Source organism: Buteo buteo, chromosome 10 (genome assembly GCF_964188355.1).
Source record: "Buteo buteo chromosome 10, bButBut1.hap1.1, whole genome shotgun sequence".
NCBI classification, from domain to species: Eukaryota; Metazoa; Chordata; class Aves; order Accipitriformes; family Accipitridae; genus Buteo; species Buteo buteo.
Window position 1 is genome coordinate 15,676,756 of NC_134180.1, and position 16,346 is coordinate 15,693,101.

General features: G+C 34.6%; 1 protein-coding gene across 4 annotated transcripts in view; it reads left to right on the plus strand.

The window, feature by feature from the left end:
* AGL (amylo-alpha-1,6-glucosidase and 4-alpha-glucanotransferase) overlaps positions 1 to 15,737 on the plus strand; it is a 39,957-nt gene extending 24,220 nt beyond the window's left edge. For all 4 annotated transcript variants that reach the window (XM_075038719.1, XM_075038717.1, XM_075038716.1 and 1 more), the window contains exons 24-34: positions 860 to 1,035; positions 2,854 to 2,956; positions 4,199 to 4,424; positions 4,869 to 4,980; positions 5,356 to 5,491; positions 7,392 to 7,504; positions 9,323 to 9,534; positions 10,111 to 10,208; positions 10,758 to 10,845; positions 10,936 to 11,069; positions 12,521 to 15,737. In XM_075038719.1, coding sequence (XP_074894820.1) covers positions 860 to 1,035; positions 2,854 to 2,956; positions 4,199 to 4,424; positions 4,869 to 4,980; positions 5,356 to 5,491; positions 7,392 to 7,504; positions 9,323 to 9,534; positions 10,111 to 10,208; positions 10,758 to 10,845; positions 10,936 to 11,069; positions 12,521 to 12,638 — 1,516 coding nt within the window. In that variant the 3' untranslated portion in view covers positions 12,639 to 15,737. The remainder of the gene's footprint in view (positions 1 to 859; positions 1,036 to 2,853; positions 2,957 to 4,198; positions 4,425 to 4,868; positions 4,981 to 5,355; positions 5,492 to 7,391; positions 7,505 to 9,322; positions 9,535 to 10,110; positions 10,209 to 10,757; positions 10,846 to 10,935; positions 11,070 to 12,520) is intronic.
* The last annotated feature ends 609 nt before the right edge of the window (positions 15,738 to 16,346 follow it).

Sequence of the window (16,346 nt, forward strand, 5' to 3'; positions counted from 1 at the left end):
AACTTTTTTTGCTGTAGTTTCAGTACAACTGCAATGATTCTTTAAAGTTCAGGGAAAAAAGAAAATACCAGATTGTACTTGATGCTGATGCTTTGTTCAACATTTCTTCTCTAACACAGCTATATATCCTTCATTATCTGAGCACTTTGCTTAGTTCTTGAAATAACTGTTTAATCTTCAGTGTCTGCTTCTCCTTTGTTTCTTCGAAAGGGAAGGGAGATTGATTTAATGGAGGCTTTATTCTAGCTATGAACATCCTGAACAAATCAGTATTGTTTTGTAAAAATACAGATGTTAAAATGGGACAGGATTTTGTATGGCTGTGAAGTCATGTGGAAAGTAGTATATTTTATGAAAAAATGCTTGGAGATTAAATAGTCAGGAATGTAGGTTTCATTATTTTAGATAATGTGTTAACTGATTTATTGATTTATGGTTTTTTTATATATATGAATGTATATAAAAATGTGGTGATCTTAAACCTAGTCAGTATTTTTAAACAGAAACTTCTGTTCATAGTAAAATATCTTTTATCATATTTTTGAGGTCTTAGGTATGTATGTAAGCATCAAGTAAACCAAACCAATTTCCCTAGTCTTTTTACCCTTTTCCTTAGAAGTATTTGGCATTAATAAATTAAAATTTAAGGCTAACGTTGGGCACCCATTTTGGGGAGAAAAGTGATTTACAAATTAAATCATAGGTACAAAATTAGTTTATGCAAAATACTAATATTAACTCATTGTTAGTTCATTATGCATAATACTTATAATAGTCTTCTGTAAATGAAAAAGGGTACATTTTATAGACTGATGTTGCTGAATGTAAAGTATTTTAATTTAATTATATTGAATTACAGCTTTGTGCAGAATGGATCAACATTCGTTAAACACCTTTCCTTGGGTTCAGTCCAGATGTGTGGCATAGGAAAATATTCTTGTCTGCCAGATCTGTCTCCTTCCTTACATGATGTTCCCTATAGGCTGAATGAGATTACAAATGAGAAAGAACAGTGTTGTGTTTCCTTGGCAGCTGGTAAGTGAGGACAGCACTTTTTTTTTTTTTTTTTTTTTATTTTATAAAAGTCTTCTGAAATAGCTAAACTGTTCTTAGTAACTATATTTAAATTGTCTTCATTGTGCTTGGGATCCATGTGTCAGCAACCACGTATAAAATGTAGGTAGCAGTTTTCCTCACTTTTCCCCTGTGTTTTAACTTGTGTTTAAGATAAAGATTTGCCCATATTAAAAATATGGGAGTTTTGTCTAGCAGTACTTCTTGGGGACAACTGCTCTTTGGACGGTGTGAGGGGAAGTCTATAAGCACTTTATTTAGAGACGTTTTTAGCTATATCCACTTTTATCATATATGGACATCCACAAGTACGTTTCTTTCCAGAAGACTTGCTTAAGATAGATATACTTTAGCGTAATAGGTTTTAGTTTATAATTTTTAAGCATGAATTTAGAGAATGGAATTGTAATTGAGTACAAGGGTGAATTCATTGTTTACAAGTTCTCAGAAAAAGAAAGAACCATTAGTAGACCAGAAGAATGCCTGATCTGAAACAGTCTCCCAAAGGGAAGAGCATAAAAGCAGTCAGTAAATAGTGTTTATAACTCTGAATGTTCTGCCAGTATCTGGCAGTCTTTGAATTGGGCACTTTCCTATGTCAAAAGTATTCCCTTCTGTGTATAGTGGCTTAAAATGAATTTATTTTTGTTCTGAGTTGGCCCATTCCTTTTCTGAAACCATAGAAACTTAACATCCACAGATTTTATGGCATGTCTCACTGGGGTGTTTATTTTCTTCTTTTTGCTGTCTGTCTTTCTCTCATGAAATTTTATTGCTTTTAGTTTCTGGCTTTTAGTAACATTCCATTTGCCTGCTTTAGTGTTACCTAGAAGCACAGAGGCACAATGTTCCCTTAAATTAATCATAAGGTTTAATTATACTAAAGGGTTTTGGTTTTAAATGTTCCCTTCACATATTCACTGGTGGTTGTGTCTGAGACTTTTAACTCATACATGGATTGTCATTCTCAAGTGCTGTTGCCATATACTATAAAATTGCAGAGGTGTGGAGGCCATATTTGAGTATTAGCAAATACTTTGGAAAAGTAAGTGATAGAAGTTAAAATGTTGTTCTACCAAGCATGCACAAGACTCTGCTGTTTTGAAGCTTTACCATCTTGAATTTTTTGATAGATTGAAAAAGTTAATAAATGGAAGAAAAGACAAGGATGGACCTTACTGTTGTAATTATTGTGCTTTATCTGTCAGAATCATTCTTAAAGTTACATGTTATAATATCTGCAGTAAGATGTAGTTCTAGAAGCTGCTGGAAGAGACAAGCAGGATACCTTTTATAGCAGCTGAGAACAATTTTGGGCTGAAGAAATTCATATCAATTCATATCTGTCCAGTCTTAACCCCTTTATGCTACTGAGATGGCACGTGTCTTGTACATAAACTCTTGCCAACAAAGTGTTACAAATCGTGTTGTAGTTCTGGCTTTTTGGTTGTTAGTTTTCTTTCTACTTCTTTTAATTAAAGGATGGCACTTGCTTAAGTAACAAAGTGATTTAATAAAAATTTAAATGTGACTGTTATTGATATGAGAAATTCTGTTGTGTGATCTTGAAATTATAGAAGATACTGTTCTAAAATGAGGTTTTTATCAAGAGGTCACTTTATCAAGAACTTGGTCTAGAAGATTGTTTACTTTAAAAATCTTTAGGAAAAAATTATAAATGTGAAAATATTTTTACTTCTGGTTATTTTATACCTATGTGTGTGCTTGGGGATTTCTGCTATATCAATAAATGAGATGAATAATGAAATTTCTTTTTAGGTTTACCTCACTTTTCTTCTGGAATTTTTCGCTCTTGGGGAAGGGATACCTTTATTGCACTGAGAGGTCTAATGTTAGTTACTGGGCGCTATCTAGAAGCAAGGTAAGACTGACTTATTCTTGGTTCTTACTGGTTTTGCAGGTAGTTAGGAAAAAGGCATGTTCTCAAAACCTGAGATGACACACAAGCTGTTAGAAATGGTTGATGTGTTGTGTAAAACTTCAGTGGCCCTAGATGGGTTTGGGAGTTCTCTCTAAGTGGAATTAAAAATACTACTTAAATGATTCTCTTTTGCTTTCTTAGCACTGATATGAAGCTGATGTTCTGTATAGATAAAGTAGTTTTAACCCCAGTAACACTACTGCTTGTACTTAAACAAAATGATTGTGTTACTTGCATCATTGTTGCTGAGTAGTTATTTCAGAATTACTTAAAAATTTGAAGTAGCAAGAGAATACTGTTTTAATCAGAAAGGTATGATTGCATGTCTATCGTGATTTTTTTTTTTTTCCTCCTTTTTTTCTTTTGGTAACTGCTAGTATTTGTCTGTTAATACTAGAAATCAACTAATTGTGGATTGTTACAATCTGGCATCTCTTTGTAAATGTTTAACCTGACAAATGAGCAGATCTATTGATTTGATATTTCCATTAATCTTTTAATTTGGCTGAAGCTCGCTACATAATAGAAACATAAAAATTAGTTGTTTTAAATTAGCATGTTTATGCTGTTCTATATTTGCCCAACTATTACCTTTCTCACACAGTAAGATCTGCAGTCTACTAATATGTTTATACTCCCTTCTAAAGCTAGTTGGAATCCATGTTTTCCACAAGGTATGCACAACAATTCTCAAATGAAACTTCTCATAAGCTCAGTTGCTGTCACCTCTCTGTATTTTAATAGGAAATTCCCGTCTACTCCTGTCCTCTGTCCCCATTCCACCCCACCCATCAGAATGGTTACCAGGGTAATCAAAAACCATATCAATAAAAACCTTCCCTGTGACCTCAGTGGGATTTGGATTTAGGCTCTGTATCACTATCTATGAAAAAGCAAACTAGCTTTTCCGTATTAGCAGATGTTGTATGTTTTGTACAAACTGATTTAAATGTGTTCATATTGGGGAATTTGTAGGGAATAGATGACTTTTGTAAAAGAAGTTCATGCTAAATAAAGTAATTTGTAGCTTTCAACAGCAGACTTTTGGCATCTGTCTTAAAGATCCTGTTTGTCTCCTTGACTTACCTTGCTGTTAAGGCAAACTTCTATGCTTTGTACTTAATGGTCCAATAATGGCCTTGAAAGTAACTTAGTCAAGACTGTGTTTTTCTTCTGTTCTAGAAACATCATTTTAGCATTTGGTGGGACTTTAAGACATGGTCTCATTCCCAATCTGCTTGGCCAGGGGACACATGCCAGATACAACTGTCGTGATGCTGTATGGTGGTGGCTTCAGTGTATCCAGGACTACTGTAAAATTGTTCCAAATGGATTAGACATTCTCAGGTGTCCTGTTTCTAGGATGTACCCAAGAGATGACTCTTCTCCTCAGCCCGCAGGCACTATGGTAAAGATAACTTCTGATTTAAGTATTTAACACAACTATTCATTTTTAATGAAAGGGTATAATTTTTCTAGCTACGAGAACCTGTTGCTATCTGTTGTTCGTGGTGAAATTTGATTATAGCACAAGTATTCTGTATTTTATGCAGTTCTCAGTACACCTGCATCACATGATTAGACAGGCGCAGGGGCTTGGGGATGGAGAAGAAAAAATTCCATCAGCTTCTAAATTTTTTCCTTACTTTTTGTCTTGAAAAATGTTTGTATTAAAAATTGTATACAATGTATTGCCATTGTCAGAGATGCTACTGAAAATGTTAGATGCTTTTCTTTTGAAGTATCATAAACTAGAGGCTAAGAATTGCTACTATTTGCACATTAGATAGAGCCTTTCTACTTGTTTTTCATCTTGCCTTTCACATATCATCCAAACATGTAATCAATCTAGGATCAGCCACTTTATGAAGTAATACAGGAAGCAATGCAACGACACATGGAAGGCATAAATTTCCGAGAAAGGAATGCTGGTCCACAGATAGATCAAAACATGAGAGATGAAGGTAACATATATAGAACACTTGCTATGCAACTCAAAAGGTGATGATTACATTTCTGTTCCTTTAGCTATTGAGTATTTTTTTAAAAAATTGTTTAATGCAACTCAAACTATATTACTTTAAGTGAACTTTTATTTAAAGATAACTTGTACCACAACATATAAACAGTTGCTGATAACAAACAATTAATTAAGCACTTTTTAAGTACAAAATTAAATTTAGACACTAAAAGTATAGTTGCCTTCAGAAACCCATCTCAGATCTCTTATTTGGAGGGGGTTTTTGTTTATTTAGGAGGTTTGGGCTGTTGTTGGGGGGCAGTTGGGGTTTTATTTTGTTTAAAATACAGACTTCACACGTGATGTTCTTGTTTGGCAGGTTTTAATGTAACTGCAGGTGTTGACAATGAAACTGGCTTTGTCTTTGGAGGGAACCGCTTCAATTGTGGCACTTGGATGGATAAGATGGGAGAGAGCGACAGAGCTCGCAACAGAGGAATTCCAGCTACTCCAAGGTACAGAACCCAGTCTTTTGGGTGGGAGGGGTTTAAATTATATTTCTAACTGAAATTCTTCTGCAGAACTACAGTGCTTTCCATTAACACATCTGAGAGGTGATCTCTCAAATGCTCTAAATGTTTCTGCCTACTAAAATGTTAATGGTAATTTTTTTTCTTTGTCGTCATTTAAAGAAAAAAAGGTGTGTTCTTAGAAGGTGAAGCCCTTAGCTTCTGGCGTGCCGTTAGCTCCCTGCAAAGAGTCGACTTTTGAATTGAAGTAGTGAAATGTAATTTAAGAACAACTATATACTTGTAGTACTAGCAGTACTTATTTTTTAGACTTATTATAGGAGATACCTTGTTGATAATTGTTGTGTTGTTTGAATACTTCTTATTTAGAATTAAAAAATATCTACGGCATCTTAAGTTTTTAAAGTTGAGATTAAACATTTTAAAAATAAGCTCTTTACTATGTGCTAGCAAGCTGCTGCAGGCATCCTTGCTTGAGTTTAGTACAGCATCAGTTTCAAGTAGACTGCTATCTGTGGGTGAGAACTGAAGGAAAACATTGTCTTGCTTGATAAGTGAGGCATTTTAATTGGGAACCAAGAGAGGTTGAGGTGTACCTGCCCTAAAGAGGTGGAATCGGTCATGCTGGAGAAAAAATTTACATCAAGCAGGCAATAAAACTCAATGTGATATGATATGAAATTTATGCATATGGTGATTATCTGCATATCACCTGAAAAAAGAAGCAAGTCCAAGAAGTGCATTTAGTGCTTATTTTAATGCTTCACTTTTGACTTGAGTAATCTATTATGGCAGAAATACTACCTAAGTTACCAACGTGCATGTGCAGATGAGAACCTCCATACTGAATGTAGTTTTAACATCAGAGTACCAAGTTTTTTGGGGGCTGATCCTTTTTTTGTGTTCTTAATCACTGGTATAAAATTCTCATAAATCTATGCAAATTAGCTGGGTATGATAATACCACTTTAAATTAGTCTGTTGTACAGAAGAAAAGTATCTGTTAGCCAGTTTACAATCAAGCTCATTCCCTGTTAGCTGATAGAAAACCTCACCTCTTTTCCATCCTTTCCTCTATTGTTTCTTCATCAGGTGGATTCCTACTGATCTAAAAAAAAGTAAATTGGCAGTCTGCTTATGCTAATGATCTCTTCTCTTATTCTTGGCCTTTCATGAAACTCAAAAGTACCCTACAAAACTGAGTGTGCCTAAAAGTGGCAGATAAGTTTCAGTGTAGATAATGTTAAGATATGCATCTAGGGGAAAAATAGTCTAAAACCACACCTATACGAATGCTGTCAGAACTGAGCTATAACACAGGAAGGAAATCTGAGTCACTGGTAGCTTTCTGAAATCATATCTTAGTGTACAGCAGCAGCCAAAAAAGTTAATAAAAAATAATAATAATTGGTGTCATCGGTAAAGGTTTTTAGAACAAGACAGAAGGCACCATTCTGCCTCTTTGCGAAACCTTACACCTGCAGGATGCATTTGTATCTTGAGTGTTATGTGTATTGCTGGTCTCAGGGAGGACATAATAAAGGGAGGTACAGAGAAGGGCAGCTAAAACTCGAAGGGATGGAGCAGCTCCCTTGCAAGGAGAGATTGGAATGTCTAAGGACTCTTCACTTTCAAGAGAATATGGGTAACAGAGGTATGACTGAAGCTTAGAAAATAATGACAATAGTGATGATGACGGAGCTGTTACTCACAAAACACTGCAATAGTGTAGAACTTTGGGATACTCCTACAGGAGAAACAGGAATAGTAGGAGAATAGGGAAAAATGAAGTGTCTAAATAAGATGGGGGGGGGGTCAGTTACTTATTGAGCTTTAATAGCCTTCTTAAAGTAATTCTTGGGCTTTTTTATCATTATTATTTTAGAGATGGCTCTGCTGTGGAAATTGTTGGCCTATGCAAGTCTGCTGTTCGCTGGTTGCTGGATTTATCTGGGAAAAATGTGTTTCCATTCCATGGAGTTACTGTAAAAAGATATGGTAAGAACAGGCAAATCTCATAATTGTATTACTGGAGTATAAAAATAACTAAAATGATGAAATTGTGGCCAGATAACATCAGGGATGATTATCAAACTACTCAAGAAGGTTTAAGGGGAAAAGGGGAAAACTAGGGAAAGTATCTTGTATGATAAAATCTTTTGTTACTACAAAAATTTATTAAGAGTTGATAATGTCATGTCAATACTTCAAATATTTTATTCCATGTATTAAGGTGTGGATTACAAAGGAATTTTGGAGCCTAAATACCATTTCTCAGAATTGATATAAGTGATAGGATTATTATATATTATGATGATACACATCATTCATTACAAGAATGCTAAGTAAAATGACACGAGATGCTTCTCTTCTTTTTCTTTTCTTCCCCACTCCCCCCCCCTCCCCCCCCAATATTCACAACACAGAAAACCACCTCTTGTGCATACTTACATGGGTATCTTTAGATGTCCCTTATGTTTCAGTGCTCTGGTTACAAAGTTACTTTGCTTTGAGCTTACCCAGCCCAAGTGAATATATATGCCCTGTAAAGCATTTTTACTCTTCAGTAAAGGGTAATACTGGAAAGCAATTAATTTAATGGTTCTTTTATTCTATTTTAGAAAATGTGAATGAAGTGTTTGTTTTAGGTTTTTTCCTACCAGTCCTTGATAGTACAGATTCTTAGCTCATGTACTTACCTGTCACTTCAGGATTTCTTAGAATTTATGGGTAGAGTAAGACAATTTAGAATTCAGTACACAGCAATACTATAATCTGTAAATGTAGAAATAATATTTATAGGACTTGCTTATGATTCTGGAACAGAAGAGGTAAGAAAACTATTTTAGATTTGTGTTGATGTGTGTATACTCCCTACTGTTGTTAATCTCATGTAACTGGGTTTAAACTTCATTCATCTACTGCTGAGTCTATTTTAAAACAAACCTTAATTCCTATTTATGGTCTATACCTTGTTTCTTCAGAATAGGCTTACTGTTATAGTTTCTAGGTTTTTTGTTCTTCTGGCCATACCATATTTCAGTTTTGGTAGTATTATCCTTTTTGCTATACTCCAGTTGTAGTTTAAGAAAAACAGGTAATATTCCTATACTCATCTAATGTAAAACTGATGTACAATTCTTCACTATTCTTGGTTCTTTCTTAAAAACATTGCTTATTTAAGATGTATGCGTATCTCAGTCAGGAAGTTATCCCTAGGACAATTCTGCTGACTAAAACCTGATGTTTTTCCAGTCTCACTTGAAGTTTCAGTGAGCTGTTCCTGTGAACTGTAGAATTGGCCTAAACGTGGTGAAACACCAGCTTGAGAGAGGTGATCCTAGGTCCTCTCCTGTTACATTGAGTGTCAGGAATTCAGGAAGAGAAAGCTTTTAGAAGTGACACTTATCCTAATGTTTTGACACTCTCTTTGAAGTCTCCAAAATAGCAAGAATATGTATACCAAGTACTATAAAAGAGCTGACATGTTACCATGATGAAATGTTAATTATAAATTTTAAACTTACTCAATTAAATATTTACTATAGATCACAGTACCTCATACTGTTTGCTTCTAGCTAACTACAAGTTAAAAAATGTTGTGTAAAAAAGTTGTGCATGTGTTGGAGTTGATCTGCAGTATAATTCAACTTCTAGATAATAACTTTTTGCAATGCTACTGTGGCCTTTATTGTGTTAGGAGAATCTTATGTAAATCCTCAATAAGCAAAACAGTAAAAATAGACATAAGCATACTTCTGGTGTTACCACTGTGGCTGTTTTCAGAAAATAAAACCTGTATGTAACATCTTGCAGAAAAGGAGGAGACTATCACATATGATGAGTGGAACAGAAAAATTCAAGGACACTTTGAAAGGCTGTTCTTTGTCTCTGAGAACCCAGCAGATCCTAACGAGAAACATCCAAATCTTGTTCACAAACGTGGAATTTATAAGGACAGCTATGGAGCTTCGAGTCCGTGGTGTGATTACCAACTCAGGCCAAATTTTACAATAGCAATGGTTGTGGTAAGTGGCAGGGAGGAAGCATTTGCACTTAAAGTTCATTGTAAGGTTCACCTGTATGGCATTATATCAGGAACATACTTTGCTTAGAATAACTTTTTGAAAGCTTTTCTTTTCCATGCTTTTAATATTGGTCCATCTTGGAGTATGTCCTAAAAATGCATCCTTGACAGGACTTACCTAAATGAAACTGCTGTCCAGTGTATAGCTAGGATAAATTTGCAGTGTTCACTGTATTCAGAATGTCTTTTAAGGTTAGGTTTGGTAGGCAGACCTTTTTCCCTTCAAGGGAAAAGACCCCCTTTTTCCATCGAATTGGCTAAAAAGCATGGGTTGCTTGTCTTTATCAGGTTTGTAAAGAGCTTCAGTCATACTACTTGGCAAGTGTATTTAAAATAAAATAAAAATTTAAAAAAAATTGGATAGCTTCTGTCTTCTTGCTTACTCTGACTTTTAGCTTCCAGAAGTTGATTCAGTAATACAAAATTTGGGCTTTTTGTGGTCTTCTACATTTGTATACACAGTCTTATGTGTGTACATGTGCAGAGTTTACTCATTGAATCTGTATTATTTTATTAGGCCCCTGAGTTGTTCACACCTGAGAGAGCTTGGAAAGCTCTGCAGATAGCAGAGGAAAAACTGCTTGGTCCATTAGGCATGAAAACCTTAGACCCAGAGTAAGTATAGTAGACGTAAGAATAAGTGTTAATTACAAAACATGACAGTAGGAATTGTTTGACATGTGGGGATAGTATTTCTTCTGTTAAAATCCTCATACAGACCTGTGAAATAAGGCTGCAATAAATAGTTGCAGAACAATTATTTTGCTGTTCTAAAAGTCCATGCAGTTCATTTGTGTAGACAATCGCCAGGTGTTTTTGGATGCCACACAGTAAGTCAAATTTTTTATCATAAAAGATGTTGAATTTGCATCTTGATACATGCTCATATATGATACAGTGCACAGCACTACAGTTTGAGTAAAAGCATAAGTGCAAAATCATGAATTCAAGTAATTCCAAGACTATAACCATTTTCCTACTAGTTTAAACTGCATTTGGAATTCCATTGTCATGTAAAATACAGAACCTGGTGGAGACCTCCCCAACTTAACCACCATTAAATGTAAATGCCGTGACAAATTTTTGGTTCATTTCTGCTTTCCATTTTTATGTATCATTTTTGTTACGGCTTTCTTTGCGTAATTTATTTTTTCTTTCTTGCAGTGATATGGTTTACTGTGGAGTGTATGATAATGCTCTTGACAATGACAACTATAATGTAGCCAGAGGTTTTAATTATCACCAAGGACCTGTAAGAGCCAATTTCTTCAATTTTTTAGAAAAAGTGCTGTCACCTTTTCAAACTGACAGCTATAATAATCTCTTTTCATTCTTTCCTTAGGAATGGCTGTGGCCAATTGGATATTTTCTTCGTGCCAAATTGTACTTCTCAAAGTTGATTGGTCCAGAGATATATGCAAAAACTGTAGTTATGATTAAGAATGTTCTTTCTCGCCACTATGTTCACCTTGAAAGGTAAGACACCTGCTAACAGAGATTCAAAACATTCATTCAAGCTAGTGGTGTCCACTATGCAATTGCATGTTAATGTACAGATCTATAATATAAACAGCATCTGTTGCTTACATATAAAGCTCACTGCTGTATGTGCTATTGAAGATCTCAAGTCAGGTTTCAAATACAGCTGAGATCTAGTGCTTTTTATAGATTGCAGAATTATTAATACTTACCCCTTTCAAGACCGGGTGAAATAAACCTTATGTAAAAATTAGGATCTAATTTCATACAAAAAATAAATTTCAGAAAAAAATGTTGGTGAGTTGTTTTTTAAAATGAAATATTTCAGAACAACCTGCAAAACAAAATAGTTAAAGTAGTGACAGATTAAAATTGTGGCAGATAAGCTGATGTAAAATATTGTTAGGATTTCTTGTGTTATAAATGAGGAAATTAGTATGACAGTGTTTCAGAATCTTAATAAACTTGATATTCTAAGAAGGCAGAGGAACTTGCTATGGTCCTTAAATGTTGCTTTGCGTTTTGAGTTCTCCCTCTTAAAAACCAAACCCACACTATTTTTCCCTGTTTTCTGTCTGTTATGTTTTTAATTCTTAAGGATTTGAGACAAACAAAACCAAACAAAATAAAGATCTTGCCCTTGATATCTCTTCCATATAATCCGTTCTGCAGTACTTCAAATATGCATTTATTTATACCCATAACTGTAACTCAGTAGGACTGGTCATGACAGAAGGATTTGTCTGACCACACAAGGAAGAAAAGGGATTTGTTAAGCAACTTTTTGCCTTATGTAGTGTCTTGTCCCACTGTCTTGTTTGGTAGTATTACCAAATACCTTACAGTTTAGTAGCATTCTTTTGTTTTTTCTGTCTTACTACTTAAGTAGTGTACTTTTACTTGGTTTTGTATTTCATTTGTGTACAGAATTATTAATGTAGCAACAGGCTCAATTTATGAGCATTTCTGTAAGTATGTTAGTTTGTGGAAATTTTATTCCTATGGAGGAAAAAAAAGGCTTATGTAGTCATGCTATCTTCCAGCCATTATCACTTTGTAGCACCGTAATCCAGTTTCAAGTGTAATTTGAATACCATTCAGTTAACTCAAAGATAATTTGTATTCTTCCAACTGCAAAACTACCTGAATGAAAAACAGGGACAACATGCCAGTAGTTCAAGTTCAGATATTATTAGTAGCAGAGAGTCTACTTTGAAGGAGAGGCACCCTCACAAAAAACTACCATTCCCAGCTGCAAGGAAAAAAATGTTTCCTTAGATCTCAGTTATTAAAGAACATACTGTGCCTGTAGTCATGACCTTTAGTCATGGTTTTCCGTTTCCTACTGAGATAATCTTCTAAAAGGTTTTAAAATGAAATGTTCTTTTAATTTCAGTGTATAATCTAACAACAATATTTGTTTTGCCTTTTTTTTTTTCTTTTATCAGATCATCCTGGAAAGGGCTTCCAGAACTGACCAATGAAAATGGACAGTATTGCCCTTTTAGCTGTGAAACTCAGGCCTGGTCAATTGGTGTTATCCTTGAAATCCTTTATGACTTGTAAAAGCTTATTTTGATTGATTTGATGAAACTTCTGTAGTCTTATTATTGGGCATAAATGAACACTTGGCTTTATACTGCAAGGGAAATGTCCTGTTCTGCACAATCACTTAAGCTGTGTCCTGACTTTCAAAGATGCTGAATACCAGCAGCTCCTATGCCCTGTAACTGTGTAGGGCTTGGGTTGTTTTCTGAAAATCAGGCCATTGACGATAAAATAAAACTGCAGTGCACACTTAATGCAGAAACTTTTAGTAAGGAGCAATTTTAAGAATATGCACAAACTTAATTTTAAGTAGCTTTGGTTTTTTAGACGTTTCAAATCAAAATCTTGATGTAACAAAGTGAGGTGGCTCTTTCCTGAGCTAAAAATAAGTAGCACAGCTCTTATGTTTGTTTTTTTTTTCTTTGTCTCTTAAAGAGTAAATGGATGTTTTGCAAATGCATGCTTAAAGGGGAGTAGACTAACCTATAGCTTTCTGAGTTTGGTATGCTTTGTGCTGTAGCACCATACTTAGTGAAGGCATAATATGTTGTCTCTCTGTTGAACTGTATTACGGGGATTTTTTTTGTATGTGTTCAGTTGAACACTCTATTAAGCAGCCACAGAAATAAAGTTTACGAATACTGTAATACACCAACCTTTGAAGTTATATATAAATTTTTCATAAACTTTAAACTACTTTGAGGTTAACTCGAGCAATAATGAGGTAATTTCCTATGCTAATCCATTTTTAAATTTATTTAAATACTGTGGGCCGTGCAGCAAACCTATTTCTTCATTTAGATCTCTTTTTCACCATGAGGAATTAATGAGAAACATGTGCATGTGCATACAATGCACAGCCTTTACGTTAGGGGAGGCCAAAGATACAGAAGTCAATGTGCTTGACTGCTTAATTAAATTAATTTATTGGAGAGGTATGGTCACCTCAGCCCTTTATTCTTAGCAAAATCCTAGCTCTATTGAAACAGGTGGAAACAACATCAGTGGGAAGAGCTATTAGCCTACCACTGGAGAAGAGAAGATGAGGCTTCTAGGCCTTTTGAAATTCCACCGATAAGAATAAGCATGCTACCTCTGTGTTTTTCTTTTGGGAAGAGCCTCCGCTGAACATGATGCAAAACATGTATGTGCTTTCGTATTTGGATGCCTGCATGACCTTACTAAGTTCAGTTCAGTGTTCCCAAACTGAAGGGTGGTTGACAGAAGAGCAGTTGGTAATTCTCAACTCTCTATTCATGCGATTTTTCCATCTTAGTGCAATAAACAGGCAGAGAGTGAGGCTGACAACACTTCCCACATCACAGAGGGGGAAAGCAAAACTGATACTGCATTTTTTTTTAATATTGGACAACATATGCTGAAAAAAATATACACAGAATGTAATTATAATGCACTAATAACATGTAGGTCAAGACTTTATTGTATCTGTATTTTAAAGTTTCTGTACCCTGTCTAAAGTACAGTGCAAGTGTGCTGTCTTGTTCAGGGAGATGTTACAGATAGATACATTTAAGGGCAAGTTAATAGGCTGAACATAGATTAATTGTAAGAAGTGGCTATATTCACGCTGTTTATTTGAAAGGTTAGTAAGTATTTGAACTCCCTTGCTGAAGTGTTCAGTAGTTAGAAGTTATGACTAGGGAAGGTCTATGTTGTACCTCAACTTTTGAGCTGCTGCAGTACATGGGTTGGGAAATCTTATTTTCTCGACATAATGCATGAGAGATGTCATTTGATCGAAAACGTTACTGAAATGTCAGCCACAGGTGTTTTTTTTTTAATGTGCAAGAGGCATATAAAGTGTTTTTTTGTAATGTACCGAACTTTCAAAAATTCTTGATAATGATTTTGAGGTTTCTGTCCTACTGTATGACTGGCTTTTTACTGTTTTCCTAGATAATTATTTCTCGTTCATTATTTCAAACTATGTTTTATGGCTCCTATGGTTTAGAAAGCAGGAATAATATGGCAGAATAAATTGTTCTTACCTGATGAAACATTTTAAAATTGGAAGTGCAGCTTAAGAGCTATGACTGTTGAAAAAGATTTTCACAAGGTGTCAAATCATATACATTGGCAATAACACTCTTTCAGTGTTGGAAAAAAACGAGAAATTATTCAGCAAAGCCTTCGTATGTTATTACAGATGACTTTCTACTGTTTTGCAAATTGCACTGCTGATAGAGACTGCATATTTGTCACTGCTGGTTTTTTTTTTTCTAATTTAATAGTAAAATTTTAAAGAAAGCACCACTGTGTACACAAAAATACATATGTTATGGAACTTCTAAACATGCCCATTCTAATGTTGCTTCTGCACTGATTAGTTTTAGTGACAGATAAATGTTTTACATAGGAAAAAATTTGTATCATATTGGTTGACTTTGCTGTTAAGTAGCAACAAAAGTAAGATTTGAGGTTATAACTGTTGGGGGGGTTGGTGGTGGTTTATTGGTTTGGGGTTTTTTCTTTCTCTTTTTTTTTTTTTTTTAATCACAAACCTACTGAACACTTGTTGAGCCAGACAGTTTAAAAATGAAGAGGGAAGAAAGCAAAGTTAAGTCTAACACTTACATGAGCTGGTATTCATCTAGATAAACTTTATACCCAAGTCGTCATCCCCTAAAAATAGGGGATTTATGTTGACTCATCCTGAACTGTATTTTCATTCATTAGTATCACTTATATTATACACTCAAAAACTTCTAGTAATGCAAAGTTATAATCAGTAAAACATGTTTTACAAATAAACTAATATGTTGTAGAAATAAACTAAAGAACTTAGTAAGAACTGTGAATCCATTGTGTTCCAGTTGGTGTTTCTTGATCTATATGGTATTGACATTTTTCTTTTTTCTTCCTTCCAATTGAAATAATTTTGACTGTTACTAGTGTTCGTACAGTTAATGATTTATTCAAAGATGATTAACTGAGAATTCAAGTAAAATAATGTATTATTTTCGCACTGCATGTTGTAATGTAAAATGGAAAGATGAGTTTTACACGTGTCTGTCTAGCACAGCAACAACTGATTTTAGAAAATGTCATCATTTATTTCTGAAATGCACAAAATAAAATTCTTTAACTCCGTCTGAATTAACCTTTTCATGTGGTTGTTTGGAAAAAAGCCAAACATTAGAGATGATGATGCTTGTTCAGTTGTTGGCAGTTTTACACATATCAGAGAGATCATGAACTCAGGTCAAATTAATAACAAAAAGTGCTAACAGCACTAACCAACTAAAAAAAAACCAAAAACATGTAGACTTGAGCCCTATACACAGATTCTTAAGTTTGTGTCAATATTGGTCAGCAGTCTCAGCTGGGTTTGAGTGGGATGGGGCTAGCAGAGCTCTGCATGGCATGTCCCTTCTGCTATAAATTATTATATAATTTTAAGTCATGGTATTGCAAATTCCCCAAGAGAACAGTCCTAAGGTATATGGACTAACAGCTGCCCAACTGATACACAGTTACTTTCTGTGCAAAATTTCTGTCACTGTAGAGGAAGGATTTCACTTCCCAGCTCTGCTTTGTAAAATCAAAGTCTCTCAGCACAGGTGCCTGTGATAGGTAGAGTGTGTTTTGCAACTACCCTGTTCTGTTGCATGCTTTATAAAATTAGGATTTTTCTAATCTTCTGTTCAAGCATTTACTTTAAGAAAGTAATTTCTATTATTCTATTCAATAATACTTTTAATTAAA